General features: G+C 42.7%; 1 protein-coding gene across 1 annotated transcript in view; it reads right to left on the bottom strand.

Annotated features, from left to right (window-relative positions):
- The window catches only part of SPOCK1 (SPARC (osteonectin), cwcv and kazal like domains proteoglycan 1), a 507,458-nt gene extending 487,399 nt beyond the window's left edge, over window positions 1–20,059 (bottom strand). The window contains exon 1 of the mRNA XM_065409410.1: window positions 19,892–20,059. Within this exon, the coding sequence (XP_065265482.1) occupies window positions 19,892–20,059 (168 nt within the window). The remainder of the gene's footprint in view (window positions 1–19,891) is intronic.
- Window positions 20,060–20,610: the final 551 nt, after the last annotated feature.

The following is a 20,610-nucleotide window of genomic DNA, read 5'->3' as shown; positions in this document are numbered from 1 at the left end:
CAGCTTTAAACCAAGCTTTCACCATCTGTTTCTCCTCTAATTATGAATGCAACAGATATTAACTTTTTTTTTTTTTGCTGATGTAATTGTGATCAGTGATTAAAATGCATGTGTTCTTTCTACAATGCCTCTGCAATGTTTTTTCCTCAAATTAAGATCAATACACCCACCGCACAACCTGCAAATCACACAGCGGGAAGACCAGACTGGGGTAGCTGTTCCCACCTCACCTGGCAGGGAGTCAGTGGTATGCTTAGAGTCCTGAGCAGGCTGCATGAGCATGGAGAGATGGTCTTCCCATTGTGCTGCAGTATGAGTGCTGAGGGGAGGAGCTTCAAGAACCCAGACGGATGTGAAAGCTGTCCATCAAGGCCTACGTAGTTCTGACCTTATTTGCACTCCTGCTGCCTAGGTCAGGGAGTTACAGAGCTTGGTTAACCATACAGCCCACCAATCTGGTGGCTAGCCAGCAGTGAGTCAGCATGGGTTCATACGGAACCCATTGCATATTGCTTAGGATAGGAAAAAAGAAAGGCAGACAGCTCTCTCCAATGGAACAGGCATTTTCCAAGCAGAACAAGGTTTTCCCCATCCACTTTACCCATGTGCTACCTTGGTGAGTCCTTCCACCGCTCATTATGCCATTGCTTATTCTGCATAATCCCCTCCATAGCCTTAGACCCAACCACCTCTTGCCGTTAGAAAGGAATTCCTCCTACTGGGTTCTCCCACCTATATTTGGCTCTACAAGGGTACATTTTTATCTCAAACACGTTTTTGCTTTCGTTGGGGCTACTGAGTTATTGAATACTTATTTGCTCATGACAAAGCTGGTGGGTTTTCGTATTTCTTTGCTTGCCAGTATTTGTAGTCCTTGCAGATAAAGAATGAGTAAGATGCAAATTCAGCCAATGATCCCAATTTCAGCATTCACATTCTTGGGGGAACCAAAGCATACACGCGTCGATAGTCTAAAGCCTCACCCTTTACAGAAGACTGTGGGACACACTTGCATAAAGAACCAAATTAACCAAGTGGGACCTTTGCTAGGGCATGGACATCCAGCTGTACCAATGATCAATACAGCTGGTCCTGCAATGGTTCAGACCAGTTTTGGCAAGGATTTCCTGCCTGGGGCTAGGTTTCAATTCAGTTTGTTCTATTACTAATAAAAGCAGTGATCAATATGAGCTCACCACATCCACCTTTTTTGCACTTTCCCCTCTGTAATACTGACACAATTACTCATCCGTGATTATATAGGGGCATATCCACCATTGATCCACACACTGAATTTCTCCATTGAAATCAATGGGGGAGTTCTGGGTTTATAAAAATACAAATAAAAACCCCCCAGTCAGGACCCTTTGTCCTGCCAGGACTGCAGCCGTCCCTGCACCTTGCACCTGCAAGGACTGGATGTCACTGGCCCTGCAGCAGGAAAAGGCCCATGGTGACGAGGGCTTTTTATTGTTGTTGTTGTAATTAAAAAAAAATATTTTTGTGGGAGAGATGAGCTCAGGATTGGAAGCCTCACTGTATTTTAGAATGGCACTAAAATGTCTCACCTTCCTTTTATATGACTGCATCTTACAGTTCAAAAATAGACTGTTTGTGCCTATTAAAGTTTCTTTACACATTTTCTGTATCTTAAGTCTCCTTTTCCTCCTACAAAGCTTTACACACAGTATAACTATGTTTAACAGAAGCTAAGGGATGCTTGCTCACCATATTTAACCACCAGTGCTTTTTACAATTTTATATGCCACTTAATTTCAGGGTCACAGAGTTCTTAAAACATTATACGTGAAACGTTGCTAAAAACCAAACATCATTTTAAGATTAGTTTACCAAGGCAGAGTGCATGTTTAAAAACAGACACACAGATTCATAGCAGCCAGAAAAAAAGAACCAAAAATTATTCTGCGCTACATAATAATCGTGATTTCAGTCTAGCCCAGCTACTGTAACAATAAACGAATAAATAATTCTGTTATGTAGATGAGATACAGAGTAGGTCAGATATGACATTTGCCCTCATGAACGAGGAGATTGATAAGATTTGTAGCTAGGAGTGAGTTATCAGATGTCTCCTCATGAGTAAGAAATATGTCCTATTGAATCTCCTCATGTGGTGGCACCTATGCACAATTGATTGTGCAGTGGTTTGCCTGTTCTCTCATTTTTTCTAATTTATAATTACATTCTCAAGTTTAAAATCTAGCTTTTAAAATATTTCCTGTCAGCAGCAACTTCTATTTTGCAGGCTGTTATCCACATTATAGCCAAATGTAATGTGGGATTTCTGGTTGTGTTTAATTAATGTGATTGGTCATGGAAACACGATCATGTATTTGAAGAGACATTGTAGAGGTGATCAGCTACTGATTTTGATTAGAGTGGTGAGTTACTAAAAAGACAGCCTTCTCCTCTTTATCAGTCTCAGGCAAGTTAAGATGATCACTAGATTTTAACTTACCATCAGTACATAGCTTCAACAAATGGAATTAAATATAAAGTTAAAATAAATCAACACACATGGAATCTGTAGTGGATGGTATCTCAGCTGTAGCAATAGTTTCCCCTGGGAAATACCTACTCCCATATCAATATGCCATCATGAGGATCATGTGTATATGTGGTATAAAGACATAGCCACACAATGTCAAACTAGATCGTTGCTAGGTTTAATCTAGATACTGTGGACAAAATTCATCCGACACCAAGGATGATTTTCAACAAGTAAATTCTGTTGTCAGATACTCATGCATCCAAGGAAAGCATTTGGACCTAACTCTTTAAACTTATTTTTTCTTGATTCTAGCACAGAATGTAGTTTAGTGGATAGATCTGGGACTCAGGAGCCCTGAGTGCTACTCCTGGCTCTGCCACTGGTTTGATGGTTGACTTTGGGTAAAACATTCTAATGCCCTGTGCCTCGGTTTCCCCATCTGTAAAATGGGGGCACTGATACTAACCTCCTTGGTAAAGGTCTCCGAGGTCTACTGAGGAAAAGCAATATATAAAAGCTAGGTGTTATTCTATGACGCATACGATGAACCTAATCCAAGGATTCAGCACTGGACAGCTCCTTAGGCGGAAAAGGCAGAATCCTGTCACAAAGGGCTGGTCTACACTAACCCCCCCACTTCGGACTAAGGTACGCAAATTCAGCTACGTTAATAACGTAGCTGAATTCGAAGTACCTTAGTCCGAAGTTACCGCGGTCCAGATGCGGCAGGAAGGCTCCCCCGTCGATGCTGCGTACTCCGCTCGCCGAGCTGGAGTACCAGCGTCGACGGCGAGCACTTCCGGGATCGATCCGGGGCACTTCCGGGATCGATCCGGGATCGATTTATCGCGTCTTAACCAGACGCGATAAATCGAACTCAGAAAACCGATTGCTTACATCCGGACCCGGATGTAAGTGAAGACGTACCCTAACCTCCTTCAAGGCTGCAGAAGGGCTAATACATACCAGAATGGCCACAGCTACGCAGCACAGGGTGCAGCTGGCAAGCGGAGAGGCAGAGTATCCCCTCTGTGAGCCAAGGAGTTTGACTCCCTGACTCTTACTCCATGGCAGCCTATGGGGGAGGTGATGTTGCGGGTAAACACCTGGTGCGTACGGCAGGTATGGCAAAGCTATTGCTAGTGGGGCTGCAACCTGTATGGACCTGTTGGCCACACCTCCTCTGGGGTGGGGGATGGAGAGTAGCAGGTTGTGGTCACGTCTATAGTGTGCAGGTGCTCTATGGCCTGCCTTAGGATGGCTGCTGAATCGTTCCAATAGGCTCATTTTATGTTTCAGACCACCACCACCTAGATTTTATACGGCACTTTTCATCAGGAAACCTCCTTTACAAAGGAGGTCAGTATCATCGTTTCCATTTTACAGATGGAAAAACTGTACAAACACATAGTAATACAGTCCCTGCTCCAAAGAGCTTACAGAGTTAAATAGTCAAAAGTGCTGAAGTCATTTTCTGCAGGGACTTGGGCACTAGGAACTTAAGTCTGCTTCAAAGTCAATAGGACTTACCCATCAGTGATTATTAAATTTACAGGTGATAGGAAGAAGTTGTCTTTAAGACACTGGGCTGGACTTCCTATGTTTGGCTTCTGGTTCTACCAGAGACTTCCTGGGTGGCCTGGGGCAAATTATTTAGCATCTCTGTGCCTCAGTTCCCCATCTGTGAAATGAGAAGAATAATTCCTTTCTCCCAACCTCATTCTGTCATGTCTATTTACTGAATAGGTAAAATGTTTCAAAATGGGTATTTCTCCCGATCCATCACTCATCAATAAACTTGACTAATGTGTCTATTGTCATGTACTGTCTTGTCTTAATTGGTCAAATAAGACCCTGTTTGTGCTTACCAAATAGATTTTACTGTAATATATTTATGCACACTATTTTAATGATCCATGAAAACAATTCTGTAAAGTTAATCATTTTGTGCTCTTTATTTAGTAGAATTAAACTAAAAGGCTTTCACATAGGATCACTGCTGATCTTTTTCCCCAGCTGAGGAAAGTTAATTGGTAATAAGATCATAGATTAGTATGCTATCAACTAGTTTCCCACTCTCTGCTGAACTGGTCACTAGTTTAAGAATTAGGAGAGTCAGACTCTATTACCAGCTCTGCCGATTTTGGGCAAGTGACTTAGGGTAAAATTTTCAAAAGTGCCTAAAGCTCATTAAAAATCAATTCCCACTGACTTTTAATGGGACTTAATTTCCTAAATTACTAAGCACTTAACTCTCTATGCCTCTGTTTCCCATCAGTAAAATGGAGATAATTCACTGGGATTTTCAAGGGAGTCCAGGGGATTTATGTGCTCAAATCCCATTGACTTTGAAAACCCCAATCATAATGCTTAATCATCTCAAAAGGCCTATGGAGGAAAGCGGTGTACAAACGCTAAGTGTGATTAGTAATCCTCCAAAATTTCATTCAGTTTACAGAAGTGGAAAAACTCTCCCCCATGGGGCTCACTTTTTGTTAGTTAGCAAACAAACATCAAAACATCCTCAAACATTTTAACAGTACCCATTCCACAAACATACTGTACTAGAGCTATCTGATTTTTAAGTTGTTTAGTGATAAGATGACTCAGAAAACTCAAAAACTTGAAGCCTTATTTTACTCAGCATAAACAGTGAAACTTAACTCCCCTGATCACAGTCAATCCCATGAACTGATTTTCATGCACTCGGACAATGTTGCAGAGTTAAAGTTTCAGATATTTCAAGGACCAAAACCTCTCTTAATTGACATAAAAATAAGAAAGACACACATCCATTAAATGCAAGCTGTCTTTAAAATCAAAACTGAATATTGGGCCTAACCTATTTGTCAGTGCCCTTTGCAAATCACATCATACTTGTTGGAAGCATTTATTCAGACCTGGTCCTTTTTTGCAACCATTGGATGAAATTCAAATCACTGCTTAAAGCCCAAGTAAATGGCTTTGCATGAAGTAACAATGCAGGTGTGGAGGGAGATGCCCAAGTCTCTTCTCAAAATGAAACGTAGGCACCTTTTTTGAAAAATGTAACCCTGTACGTTCTTTGGGGAAGCAACTACATTATTATGTGTTTGTACAGTGCCTTGCACAAGTCCTCAATCTCGGTTGGAGTCTCTGGGTGTTACCATAGTAGAAATACAGTAGACTCCAAATTATCTGAACAGCATGGGGGAGACTGATTTCATTTGCAGCAGCAGGGTGGTGTACTCCATAGCCAGGGGCCCCTCCTCCTCGCAGTCCTGACAGGGGTCTCTACTCTGCCTCCCTCCACTCCCATGACAGCAGGGCTGCAGAGGGCTCCCTGCTCTGCTGCATGGCCAGCAACACTCCATCCTGTAGGCGCAAGGTGCAGGGCAAAGACCCCCCAGTCAGGACCCTTTGTCCTGCCAGGACTGCAGCCGTCCCTGCACCTTGTGCCTGCAAGGACTGGATGTCACTGGCCCTGCAGAGAGCAGGGAGCCCTCTGCAGCTCCGCTGTCATGGCCCTGCTCATTCACTCCTGTGACAGTGAGGCTGCAGCAGGCTCCCTGCACTGGCCCAGGAGCCATTCCCCAGCAGCAAGGTGACAACTGCAAGAGCTTCTCTTCACAATCCTGGGCGGAGGAGGGGGGGCATCTGCTCTATTATCCAAAACTCCCCATTATCCAAACCCTTCCCTTGTCCCCCAACATGGGGGATAAGGAAGGGATTCAGATAATTCAAGAGATCTGGATAACAGGGTTTCAGATAAAATGGGTGTGTGCTGCTATAATCAACAACAGGAAATCTGGGGACCTGGGGAAATACAAAATTCTTCTCAAGACTTTTCCTCAAGTTTAGATAAAACTCTCTGAAAACAATGTTCTGAAAGTCCCAATTATTATCCAAATGTTCTTACCTTTACAAAGTAACCTCTTTTTGCCATGTTCTGATTACTCCTCACACCCAGACCAAGAGTCTGCATAGCACATTCAATAAGCTTGGGAAAACTTCACTGAAATCAGAGACTAAAGCCTTAATATATTGGATCTTGGCACATAAAAGAGCAGTATATGAATAACAGCATTCTTTCATAAATCAGAGTGTTCAAAATACACTACAGTGGAGGGAGGGATAGCTCAGTGGTTTGAGCACTGGCCTGCTAAACCCAGGGTTGGGAGCTCAATCCTTGAGGGGGCCATTTGGGGCAAAAATCTGTCTGGGGATTGGTCCTGCTTTGAGCAGGGGGTTGGACTAGATGACCTCCCTGAGGTCCCTTCCAACCCTGATATTCTACGATTCTAAGTGGCCATACATTTGCTACAGTTCAGTTACAGAAACATTGCTGTGGGGTTTAAGTGTACTGTGAAATTTTCAGAACTATACAGGGACCATTGATCTGAATCTGTTATAATTAGGCTTGGAAGGATTAGATTTTTATTGGTAAAGGTCAATAAAAGCTGATTTCACCATGCACACACAAACTGACAAAAATATTATCATTGATAATAATCAAATTTGCTGCTTGAGAACTTATTAGAGTTTGATTTAAGGCAATTTACTTTAATATTTTGACATACAATGTTGACAAAGTTTTAACATTTTTGAATCTCAGTGTCTCTCCGTAAATAATTGTTTGACCCTCCCCCCCACTATGATTCTCCCATAATTTTGCACAACTGTGAAAAATTTAAATCAACTTTGAAAAAAATGCTTCACACATTCATTTGTCTACTGAGAAAATTTAAAATAGATAAAAATAAAAAAAATGCTTAAAATAAACCAATATTATCCATCACAATTATAATAAAAAATAAAAATTAAATTCTGCCAAGCCTCTCTATAATGGATTGGGGAGAATACATATTGAAATAATGTGGATATATTGCTAGATGGATGGATTGCTAGATGGATGATTACACGGTGTGGTACAGTCGAAAGGTTTTAATGCCATGAGTTTGGGATGACTGCAATCTTCAGAAGATGTGACAAGCCAGTCATTCTAAGTGAGAGGATGAAGATATAAAGACAGGAAGAAATTGCGGCCAATGGATTTTAGGAACTTTCTGAAGGTGATCTAAAATAGCTCTTCTGTGCATAATAATGTAGAGATGTTACAGTGCTATCGCTCATGTTAGAAACAAATATGTTACAGCAATTGAAAGGGACGTTCAAAATCTCCATGGGATAAAACACTCGCTTCTAGTCCTGATGGTTCACAAGATACTGGATGCTAAATGTCGTTGGTCCATGAGTATTTCCTATCCTGCATCTCAGACCAGTGTAAATGGAGAGAAAATCCACATTTGGGGAAAGCAGGAATCACATTCCCACTGTTTATCATATGGACATTGCCATCAGATATGTAGCATGTAAATAATGTGGCAGGTTTTGTTTTAAAGGAGATAATTGTTTCTATTTAAACTGTTTAAACAGAATGAAGAACCAACTCCTGTCCTATGCTGCATAGTTATGCTAATGAGTAAAGACGACCTTCATGGTCTCTACACAACTGACAGGACAGGTTCCTAACTGAATAACCATGGAACTGCTAGGCACAGGGACATGCCAGGGCACTGTGGACAGTGGTGCATGGTTTGCAGGGTAGGGGCATCGGCAGCTCTCCCAACTGGCTAGCACATATGCAGTGTTCTGCAGTTATAAGATAGGCGGGGGTTATAGATGCTGGTCTATAACAAACTGGCAGCTGTGTGCACCTGACCCATCTGCATGTCCCATTACTCATTCCCAAAGAATCCTGCCCTGACTGGCAGATAGCAGCACCACAGCTTCCCTTCTCATTGCTAACCAGAATTTGACCCTAAGGCAGGAGAAGTTTGAAGGGTCTCTCTCGGAAACCAGATTTAACCCTGGCCCTAAAGCACTGGCCTTATTTAAACAAATTTTCTATCAGTCCTGGAGAGGGAACTTTGTGAAGTGGATTTATAAAACAAAGTTCATTAAGAAGTGAGCTAAGATCACAGAATTAATTTAAGTCCACTTGCACCTATTTCAGGAGAATGATTTTCTGTTCCCCTGGATTACATACCAAGCTGTACAGGTGACAGGCAATGCCTGATCTACTGAGGCACAAAAGTTTCCCTGCCAAAGCCTCTGTTTAGTAACTTGGCAATTATTTTAGCCATAAACTGCATTTTGAAACATAATCTTCCCTTGAAACCTCACAGAATAGGTGTTCGGTTCAAACGAGCACTTCCATTTTTAGATGCCAGGCTGCCACAACAAACCCACTGATGAGATAACCGAGGAAGTGCTATCTATATGCCCAGATAAAACCACTTTGTTAAGATGGAGTTAAGTCTCAGATACATCAGTAATTTAGGGGGGAAATACACTGCAAGGAAGTTGAAGTTCTATATAAAAAACTATAAACGGAGAAACTTTTAAGGGTGCCACGTGACTGGAAGAGACTTCAAGGGCTAGGTCTCGTGTAAATCAGCGTAGCTCTATGGAAGTCAATAGAGGTGTGCCAGATTATCCAGAAATTATGCGTCTTACAAAGTAGGAGTAAAGATAGGAAGACTGAGGATGGTCTCACTAGAGAGGGCAAAAAAATTAAGGCCACTTTTGGTGCCATAAGTGTGAGTTTCCACACTTTCAAATCTTTCACGTTTAACCTTAACTCTTCTTCTCCAGTGAGACCATCCTCAGTCTTCCCAACTTTATTCCTAGTTTGTACGATGCATAATTTCTAGATAAACCGGCTCCCCATTGACTTCCATGGAGCTATTCTGATTTACAGTGGGTGAACATCTAGCCCTTTAGGTCACTTCCAGTCATGTGGCACCCTTTAAAAGTCCATCACAGTCTGGTGAACTATTCAGATTTTCTTAATACACCAGTGACTAGCTTTCACCTTTCCTTGGTTCAGATTTGACCCTATTCACTAAAAATGAAATCCTGGCCTCAAAGTCAAAATGAGTTTTTTGCTCTTGACTTCAATGAGGCCAAGATTTCACCCTAGATCTTTCGGAGTTTCAAGGAAAAGCAATTTTTAAGATGAGATGTGTTAAAGAATTCTTGAACAGAATTTTCAAACCATGAACACCACAATCCTCCTCCCCAGAGTCCTGCATCTTACAACTGATTTGTCCAAATCACCTCAAATTCAGAGCAAACACTGAAGAATCTGCAAACACTGAAGAATCTGAAAAATCTGCATCTGAAGAAGTGGGTTTTTTACCCACGAAAGCTTATGCCCAAATAAATCTGTTAGTCTTTAAGGTGCCACCGGACTCCTTGTTGTTTTTGAACAAACACTTGTTATTTGTTCACATGCAAAATGAGAAATGGAAATGACCTTTTAAAGAGGATTTTAGAGAAGATGGGTGGATCACAGCCAGGCAAGTCTCAGCCTTAATACTCTATTATTTGATAATGCTGTACAGCTCTGGTAGCTGTTTAGCATTACAAACATAGGTCACTCAGAAGGAAGACAAACGCTGGTATATTTAACACCTCCAACTGTTTGTCCATTCAATCACCACAATTTCCTCCACTAATAATCAAAAGCGAGAAAACAACATGGAGGCATCTGTGTTGATATATTTAAGCAAACCTGAACGAATAAGGCTGATCCTCCTTTACCTTAAATCAGGTGTAACCCCACTGAGGTCATAACTAATATGAAAAAGACTCAAATCACACATTATGAGCAGAGAATCACAAGCCTTTCTATACAGCCACATCATTACATAACACAATGTGGCCTAATATGCCTACTTTAAAATCCACTGTGCCTTATACCTGCTCTAATGAGTAGCAAAATTTGTCCCTATAGCTCTAGCTCTCAGCTATACTGGTTCTATTGCTCCTAGGATTTCACTAATATTGCTGACAATGGAACTGGTCCACATTTCTTTTTATTTGAGGAGAGCTGGGTTTTGAGAATATAAAAATAATGCATACCCTAAGTACAGAGGTTTGGGTTTGATTTGCCTGCCCTTCTCCATTCATGAAGGATCTCTCATTGTTTGCCATCTGCAGGTACCTGAGCATCCAGATTCTTTCTTCATTTCTCAACCTATCATTCATCTAGAAGATTTCTCTTTTGTCCCTCCAAACAGCATGTCCTCTAGTCACTATATTTCCTATAGCTCCACTGCAATGCTCCAACTGTACAATCAACATCCAGAAACATATTATAGCTTCCTCACCTTTAAAGAATCTGACGCAGATAGTTTTAAATCTGTAATAAAACCACACTTATGGGGAAGAAAGTCCTATAAAATTTAATGTGGACAAAACCAATAGAGTCCTTTAGTGGTTACTCTAAAACCCTGTAGAATTTAATAGACATTTTTAAAACTATAGAATTCTATACCAGAGATATAATTGTGATTAAATTCTACAGGCCATTTCCATAAGGGAGGAAGCCATCAAGCTCCAAATCACGGTTTTATTTCCATATAATATGAAATTAAAGCTAACTCTTTCCTTTTCTAGTGACCTATTTACCACTAGACTCTCAGGTCATTCATAAGCAAGCTATGTGTATCAGTTAATTATACACATTGAACTCTACCTTCTGAATTAATTATTCCAGAGTTAAATGCCAGTATTTTTCTCCTTGTTCACAACAAAAGGAAAATGCCCTGATGGAAAAGGGCATTAAAAGTAGTGATATTTAGAAAGCATATTTTCCTCTTTAAAAACAGATTATGAATTAATTTAGTCGGATCATGGCCCTAGTCTTTTGCTGCTGTTATTTAAGCTTTGGCACACAACTCTGGTCACTGCACCTCAGTTCTGCTTTGCAACAACCCATGTATTCTAGTATTGTTCCTCTGTTGAACAGACACTGCCATGCATGCCAGACTGTGCTGACGTGTCTGGTAAATGTACGCAGCCCAATTCAGCCATGGTGTAAGCAGGTGCAGGTCCGCTGGAGTCTATACACACGAACATAGGCTAGAATAAGAACTCATCCTCAATTAATTCCCAAGGCAAACTTGGAATTCAAGTCTTCTGACGTAAAAGGCTAGGGTCTTTCTGTGTCCCATCACAAAACCTAGCCAGCTACTGATTTGAGACCTCTCTGCTATATAGCACAATTATGGGCCAGGCTGTATCCCCTATATCTGTGCACGTGGACCTCTCCACTTCCACAAAGCTATGTGAGGGGGCTCAGCAACCTCCATAGCAGTATCTCCACCACCCCTATGAATACAGGGGTGTCGGGGGTCTAAGCTGGAAGGAGGAGTGGAAAGTGAGAGAGTCAAGGGGAGAAGAAGGTGGGTGGATGGAGGGGAAGCAATATGCACGCCTGTAGAAATCAGATCAGAAAGGATAAGATAGCCTGGGACTGTATTATTTTTTCTATGGAGCCCTGCATGCATTTGCAGTCAAGGGGAATCCCTGGCAATCTGGCTCCAACTGAGCCACACTACCAGGCAGCATCCCTCACCCCCTGCCATCAGGGACCAGAGGCAGCATGAAGGCACAGGCCTCCAGGTGGACAGAAGATCTCTGGGGATTATTATTGCTATTTACTTGCATTACTGAGATCAAAGCCCTGTTGTGCTGAGTGCTGCACAAACAAAAAGTGAGAGAGCAGTCCAAATGATTCAGAGTTTAAATCTAAATAGAGAAAACAGACAAGGGGGTAGGAAGATCAGAGGGGCAAAGTGTCTTTGCCAAGGTCACCCAGCAGGCCAGAGCTGGGAACAAAGCTCAGATCTTCTGATTCTCAGTCCAGTGCTCAGTTCACTAGATCACACTCCTCTGCCAGGTATGAGGGGGGACCCCTAGGGAAACCCACAGGTCAAGCAGGATGATGTACAGGAACCTCCATGAATGAATTCTTGCAGAGAGTCCGTCCCTCACATCCTACCACTGTGATTTTTTCCAGGGATGGAATAATGGGGGCCAATAGTATCACAAGCGTCTCAGGAAAGCAATATATTTAAATTAACCGTAACTATTCATAGTGCTCATGTGTGCTAAGTTTGAGGAACTGGTCATTATAAACATGCAGAGGACACCACTTCATGCCCTGTTTATTATGCATATACACCGTATTACACTGAGTACATCATCCTCAAGCAGCTCTACACTTAAAGAGATATTAGCATTATCACTCACCATAAAATGCCAAAAGACAGAAAATTCAGAGAATGCTTAGATAGTGCTCAGAAGTTGGTCTGACATTCTGCCATGCACAAGCATGAGTTAAAGGAGGAGTTAAAGCCAAGATTTTTAGCTTTCTTTCTGAAATTCCTTATTATTGGATCCTTCATATTCAATTAACTTTTTCAAATTTTTGCAGTTTAACATACAACTAGTTGAACCGGTTACATTTTAATATATAGAAGTATTAATATAATGTAGCAGACATGACCTCTAGCTGGAAGTAATAGAATTAGTTCAGCCATATAATTTTGATTAACAACAGACCTAACATTAAGAGAAGACTCACACTATGCCTTATGTGCCAGACCTCCACAAACACCTTGAGCTGTGGCAGACAGGCTTATTATTCACAATAATACATATAGTGATTCACAATAATGCCTATGGTTATTCACATCACAGGCTCATAAGAACTCACTTCACTGCATTTTCGCCTCAGTCATCTTCTCAGGCACAAAGATCCATCTACACCTCTACCCCGATATAACACTGTCCTCGGGAGCCAAAAAAATCTTACCGCGTTATAGGTGAAACCGCGTTATATCGAACTTGCTTTGATCTGCCGGAGTGCGCAGCCCCGCCCCCTCCGGAGCGCTGCTTTACCGCGTTATATCCGAATTCGTGTTATATCGGGTCGCGTTATATCGGGGTAGAGGTGTATATAGATTTGATTACAGAATTGAGGCTTTACACTGTATTTTGAGAAAAATCAAAGGGCCTAATTCAACCCTCAGATACCCATTGCCAGCTTGCTTTCAAACCAGGGAGTGGGAGCCATCAGCACATATCTGAAGGAAAAAATATTTCTATGACACAAAAATATGGGCCTTTTTTGTGTGTTTGTTTTTTCTCAATTTCAGCTGGGTCTAACTTTTTTCAGCAGCAACTGCAGGCACAACTGATGTTATTTAGGCATCTATTTACACAGTAGACTCTACAATATTGCAATGATAGAATAGGTGTTTAGGCATCTAAATAATTTTAATTGCAACTGCAAGTAATGCATTTAAAAATTTCACCTTCTAAGTGCAAATTAAAAATCAGCAAATCACTCCTAAACTACTAAGGGCCAAATTTACACCTAATGCAACCTCAATGACTGGAGTTACACCAGTACAGGAACTGGGCCCCTATGTTAAGAAGCTGGTTGACAACATGCACATCAGACTGACCTCTACCCAGTCACAGCAAATCTGTCATGTCGGTAATGGTGTTGATTCACTGTGAGTCTGTGAATCGTCAAAACCTACTCCATCCATACTGCAACTGTCTTAAGCCCATCACAGTGCCCATCTCTGAAAGCACCAAAGCAATTAGCTGTTGTACAGTTTATAAATGGAGAACCCTACAATGACTATGAAAAAAGTGAGGAAAAATATACACTGTGAAGTTAGTACAAAAGAAAGTATTCACAGTTTAGAAAAGCAATCCAGAAAGTCAACCCGATCATCTCAGTGTCCAGGTATTGTAGGAGGTAATTTAAATAAAATGTTTAAAATTACCTTCAACTATATTTCATATTTTTCAACAAAGGACGTGAAAATATTTATTTTACAGAGTCCATTTTAACTGAATGTTTTAAAGTCTTTTAAGGATGTTGAAAGGTCATCAGTTCATGCTATTAAAATTTAGTCAGCCCTTAAAAAAATACCCCACACACCAACCTGATCATGCATATATAATGCAGACTTCTCTGAGGTGCACTTCAGTGCTCTGTTCTCATAAAAGAGTAATGACTACTGGGCCATCATATGCAACCATCCTGCTGTCACTGCCCAAAAGAAAAATGGATTGTACTAAAAAGACAATCAATAGCTATCTTCCCAGAGCAGACCATATTGGACCATTGCTTGATACAGCAAAAGCACCAATTCATTTTGCAAAATATTGCCAGAAATTAAAGAAGCCCGATTTAAAATTTTAGGTTTAATTATACTTCAATTTCAAAAGCTACTTTAATGCAACATTACGACAGATTTATACATGCAGAAAAGTACAACGAAGTGTTCAAAGTTCCCATTTCCACAGCAACCATATCTCAGCTTTCGTGTGCATATGTAGCATTCTCAGTTACTGTATATATTTGCCCTAATTGTGCAAACATTTATGCATATGAGTAATCTTACTCCCTGAAGTTAATTGGACGACTAAAAGTAGTAATAACTATTACCCCAATCTGGCTCCCATTGAGATCAATGGCACAGGGTGAGGCTTTCTGCCCAATAGAACTGGCAGGATCAGGCCTTACAGTAGTAACTTTAATTCCGTCATGTAAAATTCTGGGCCCATGTGCAAAGCCTAAGTAAAATACTTTATCCAGAGATGCTGTATGTCAGTGGTCACCAACCAGTAGATCACAATCGACTGGTCAATCGCGGAGCCTCTGACAGTCGAACGCAGTCTCTGGCTGCTAAAAGTCCAGCGGCACAGCAGGGCTAAGGCAGGTTCCCTGCCAGCCCTGGCCCCGCGCCACTCTCAGAAGCTGCCGGCACATCCTTGTGTGTGTGGGAGGGTAGGGAATCTTCGCGCGCTGCTCCTGCCTGTAGACACCGCCCCCGCAGCTCCCATTGGCCGGGAACGGGAAACTGTAGCCAATGGGAGAGACAGGGGCAGTGCCTGCAGGGAAGGGCAGCAACGGAGACCCCTTGCCCCTCCTAGAGGCTGCAGGGATGTGCCAGAAGCTTCTGGGAACAGCACGGGGCCAGGGTAGCCACAGAGCCTGCCTTAGCCCTGCTGCACCGCCACCCAGAAGCCACCCGAGTTATGCACCCCCGAGTGGGAGCCCACACACCTCCTGCACTCCAACCCCCTCCCCAGCCCTGAGCCCCCTCCCAGAGCCAGCACCCCATACCCCCTCCTGCACCCCAATCCCCTGCCTCATCCCAGAGCCCCCTTCTGCACCCAAACTCCCTCCCAGAGCTTGCACCCCTCATCCTCACCCCAACCCCCTGCCCCAGCCCAGTGAAAGTGAGTGAGGGTGGGGGAGAGTGAGCAACGGAGGATGGAGTGAGTGGGGCGGGGCCTCAGGGAAAGGAAGGGGCCTCGGGGAAGGGGGGGTAGATCCTGGGTTGCACTTAAATTCAAAAAGTGATCTCGTGCTTAAAAAGTTTGGAGACCGCTGTTGTACATGGTAGATGGGAATAAAAGACCTTTCCCCTGGTAGTGCACACAGCACCTGCATAGTCCCTGTGCAGTTGGTTGCTACTACACACTTAGAGGATGTCTACACTGGGACACTCAGGAGAGTTAAGGCAAATCAACTAAAACCATGAAGTCAATGCACTTAATTTAAAGCACATTAAACCCCCATGTGGATGCTCTAATTCAGGGGTAAAGTGGTCGTAGTTCATTGTAACTTAATTCTCATTATGAGCTTTCTACACAAAAGGTTCATCAATTGATCTGTAGGGAACACTGCCTTGAAACTGTAGGTAGTGTGGAACCACACAAGTTTTGCTACGTTTAAGCAGGTTCTCTCATGGAGAATTTGGCCCTGAATAAATATATAAAGTATGTGTGGCATTCAGTTGTTGCAGAAGCCATAACTTTAAATTTCCTGACTTCTGTGTGTGTAAGATCTCACACAACATTCATGAGTATATTTTTAGTAAAATAAAGCTATCAGGAGCACAACTCCACACTACCATGAGAACGCACAAAGGCTTTTATTATTTCAAACATCAGCAAAACACGTGTGCAACCCCACTAGAAGAGTATGAGTCTTTGTGTCCCATCCATATAAGCAGCATCAGGTTGATCATAGAATCCTAGAAACGTAGGACTGGAAGGAACCTTGATAGGTCATCTAGTCCAGTACCCTGCACTGAGGCTGGACTAAGTATTATGTAGACCATCCCTGACAAGTGTTTGTCTAACGTGTTTTTAAAAACCTCCAATGACATAGATTCCACAACCTCCCTAGGTAATTTGTTCCAGTGCTTAACTACCCTTACCGTTAGGAATTTTTTCCTAATGTCTAATCTAAATCTCCCTTGCTGCAATTTTAAGACCATTACTTCTTGTTCTGTCCTGGGTGGCTAAGGAGAACAATTTATTTCCCTCCTCTTTGTAAAACATTTTATGTACTTGAAGGCGGTTATGTACCCTTGAGTTTTCTCTACTCCAGACTAAGCAAACCCTTCCCCCCCCCCCCCAATCTTTCCTCACTGGTCACGTTTTCTAGACAATTAATCATTTTTGTTGCTCTCCTCTGAACTTTCTCCAATTTGTCCACATCTTTCCTGAAGTGTGGTGCCCAGAACTGGACTCACTATTACAGTTGAGACCTTGTCAGTGCTGAGTAGAGTGGACAAAATATTTCTTGTGTCTTGCTTACAATACTCTAGGTAGTACATTCCAGATGTTAGCTCTTTGGGTTTTTTTGTTGCAACAGTATTACACTGTTGACTCATATTTAGTTTGTGATGCACTATAACCCCAGATCCTTTTCTGCAGTAAGCCTTTCTAGGCAATCATTTCCCATTTTGTATTTATTCAATTGATTATTCTTTCATAAGTAGTACTTTGCATTTGTCCTTATTGAATTTCATCCTATTTAATTGAGACCATTTCTCCAGTTTGTCAAGATCATTTTGAATTTTAATTCTTTCTTCAAAGAACATGCAACCCCTCCCAGCTTGGTATCATCTGCAAACTTTATAAGTGTACTCACTATGCCATTATTGGAATCATTTAGCATTATGTGTGCCTTCGTCATTGTTGATTAGCCAGTTCAGATTTCATGTGTATAAACAAAACTATTTAAATAATTTAAGCAGAAAGATATTTGAGCAATCCCTTCAAACAGTCCCTTTGCTTATGTTTAGATCAGGGGTTGGCAACGTTTGGCACCCGGCTCGCCAGGGTAAGCACCCTGGCAGGCCGGGCCAGTTTATTTACCTGCTGACGCGGCAGGTTCGGCCAATCGCAGCCCCCACTGGCCGCGGTTCGCCGTCCTGGGCCAATGGGGGCGGCGGGAAGCCGCGGCCAGCACATCCCTCGCCCGCGCCGCTTCTCGCCGCCCCCATTGGCCCGGGACGGCGAACCGCGGCGAGTGGGGGCCGCGATCGGCCGAACCTGCCACGTCAGCAGGTAAATAAACTGGCCCGGCCCGCCAGGGTGCTTACCCTGGCGAGCCGCGTGCCAAACGTTGCCGGCCTCTGGTTTAGATATAGAGGTGTACAAAAGTTTTTCTCTAAAAATGTTTCTTTTTCTCCTAGAAAATAGCTTTGGCAATGAACAGGAAAATTTTTGAAAGAAAACTCTTTCTTCAAAAATGTTGAGTGCTTTTTGTTAAAAAAAAAAACCAAATTATATTTTGGTTTTTGACAACTGAAAATTTGAACTTTAAAGCTTTTGGTTGTCAAAACCAAAATTATTTTTGGTTTTGTGACAAACCCCCTCCCCCCAAAAAATTTTTTTCAAAGAAAAATGTTGAGGACTATGAAAAAAGGTTATCTTCACTGAAATTTTTCACAGGGGGGGGGGGGGGGAGATCATTTCCCAGACAACTCCATTTGGAAAACTAAAACAAACAAAAAAACAACCCAGGTGATTAAACTTTCTTCAAACCTTTCATCTGGAAGAAGAAGAATATGTTTCAGTTTAAGAGTAATTTTTGGAAGGGCTCAGAATAAAAGCAAAGGGACTCAACTGTTGGAAGATGTTGGGAGACCCTTATTAAAATTCTGCCCCCAAATTAAAGGAAAAGTTGGATTGATTGATTTGCCTTTAATAGTTTTCACCCTCTCTCGGAATACTGCTAAATCATCATACGGGGCTTGATGCAGAAATTATTGGGTTAAACCTCATAGCCTCTATTATGAAGGAAGCCAGACTAGATGATCACAATGGTCCCTCCTAACCTGAATATCTGTGACTTCATAATATGTATATATTTGTAGGAACCGTTTGTTAAAATAGTAGCTACGGCATATGTACAGCTTTTCCTAAGTTTCATCAACAGAGAACAACTTCAGACTCAACAGAAGGACCTTATAACGAGAGGTCGTGGACCTATTTCCTGAAAATTTCTACCCACTTTAAGGCAATACTCTAGCATACTGAGCTCCTTATGATAGTAAGAGCCTAGGCAGTCATTGGTAACTCCACGAAGGAAGTCTAAAGTTTAAATGTAAAAGATAGATAACAAGGTTTCTCATGAAGGAGGGGAAAAAAAAAAAAAGCAACTTGCCTACCCAAAACAAAAGGATAGCAACCCACAACCACAATTAAGATTTAGTCTATAAAAACCAGACAATTAGATGTTATTTTAATTATTGCATCTTGCCCCACTCTTTGCAAGACCTAACACGATGTCAAGGATGCAAAGCATAAAATATATATTTTTTTAATATAACATATAGTGCCAGTCCTTCCTTACAATGTTCTTTCCATGTAACCGCCAGCTGGCTACACTCCCTTCTTTCATTGCCCATTTATAGAATCACACTGCAGACATATGCAATAAGGAATATTTAACAAGGTTGTGTTTGCTAATCGTCAGCATTAGTAGTCATGTGCCCCCTATTCAGTCTTGAATAGACTCAAGCAGGTCTCTCAATATTCACCTCAAATGTTAGCATATAAGACCAAAAGGAGCACCGGGAAATACATTTCACCTCCTATTGCATTGCCTCACTGTACTTCTCTGCATGGAAACTATGGGAATTCAAGACTTGTTCCTTTGTGCAGCATAATACGCTGAAACAAACCATGCAAAGCAGCTGTATTCCATTGCATAGATACATGCTATAAGGTCTTTAAGTTATTTCATGCTGCTTTTTGTTACAGGAAAATTTTCTCAGAAAATTGCTTCCTTAATCCAACCATTTCCATGAGCAGAACTGATCACACAATTGCCAGCTTTATTTTTCTACCACCTATGCAGGAGAAAAGGTTTCAGGGTTTACTACCTTGTGTCTGGAATCAATCCATTTTTCAATACGTTTCACAGTCACTGATCTCTTAATCAGCAGGCAGAGAAACTTCTCAAAGTTACTCCCCGATAGAATATTCAAGATCACACTCTTATAGGTTGGCTGACATCTAGCTCAAAATGCTATTGATCATTTGGGTGTGATTACTCCATGGCTTCTGCTTTTAAAACATCTTTCTCTGGACAACACTGAAGCTCAACCAGCAGCAACCGGTGGCACCAACTACACCTCTCTCCCCCACCCACTGCCACTAAAAGACAGGAGAAATGCACTGAAAAGCAGGCGCCTTGGTAAAGAAAGAAGTACTTACATCCCTGAATTTGTTCCAGTATTTATCTTTCTCATATTGCGAAACGGTGCTCAGCCACTTGTCGTTGTCCAAGAAATTGCCACTGTTGTGGTGACTGGGGAGGGTTTCTGGATGCCTGCCTTCCACTTGCAGAAAACACCAAGCAACAATTACCACTATCCTAGTCATCTGCAAAGAGAGGAGCAGCAAAGCGAGCAGAGCTGGGGGGTGCACGGCAGCCAGGTTTGGGGGGCGAGGTGGGGGAGTTTGCCTCAGCCACAGCAGCGCTGCCCGGGGAAGCCTGGATGGGGAGGTGGCTGGGAGCTGGGAGAGCCTCCAACCAGCCCCCCAACAGGGCAACACCCCTGGCCCCGAAACCAAGCTGCAAGCCGCCCAGCCTGGCAGAGGCTGACAGGCGTTGCCCTCGGGGAGGGGGAGAAGTTGCCCTTCCTTGCAGCCCTCCCCCAACTTCGGGGCGCAGAAGCCCCAGAGAACCCCCCAGCCCGGCCCGGCCACCCGTCCGGGGACAGGAGCCAGCCCGCCAGCAGAGGGGGACGGAGCGCGAAGTTTGCAGGCACTTACCTTCGGGCCAGCCGGGGCGCTGGGCTCGGCGCGTGCAGCCGCTGCCGCTGCTCGTTCCCTGCCTGTGGGTCGGAGACGCGGCGAGCCCCGAGACGGCTTCGCCCCGCCGCTTTGTGCGCCTGTCTGGAGGTGCGCGCTGCGCTGCCCGCGGGCGGACC

The sequence above is a fragment of the Emys orbicularis genome, chromosome 8 (assembly GCF_028017835.1).
Source record: "Emys orbicularis isolate rEmyOrb1 chromosome 8, rEmyOrb1.hap1, whole genome shotgun sequence".
Lineage (NCBI taxonomy): Eukaryota > Metazoa > Chordata > Testudines > Emydidae > Emys > Emys orbicularis.
The sequence above is the reverse complement of the archived record's forward strand: the minus strand, read 5'-3'. Positions and strand labels throughout refer to the sequence as shown.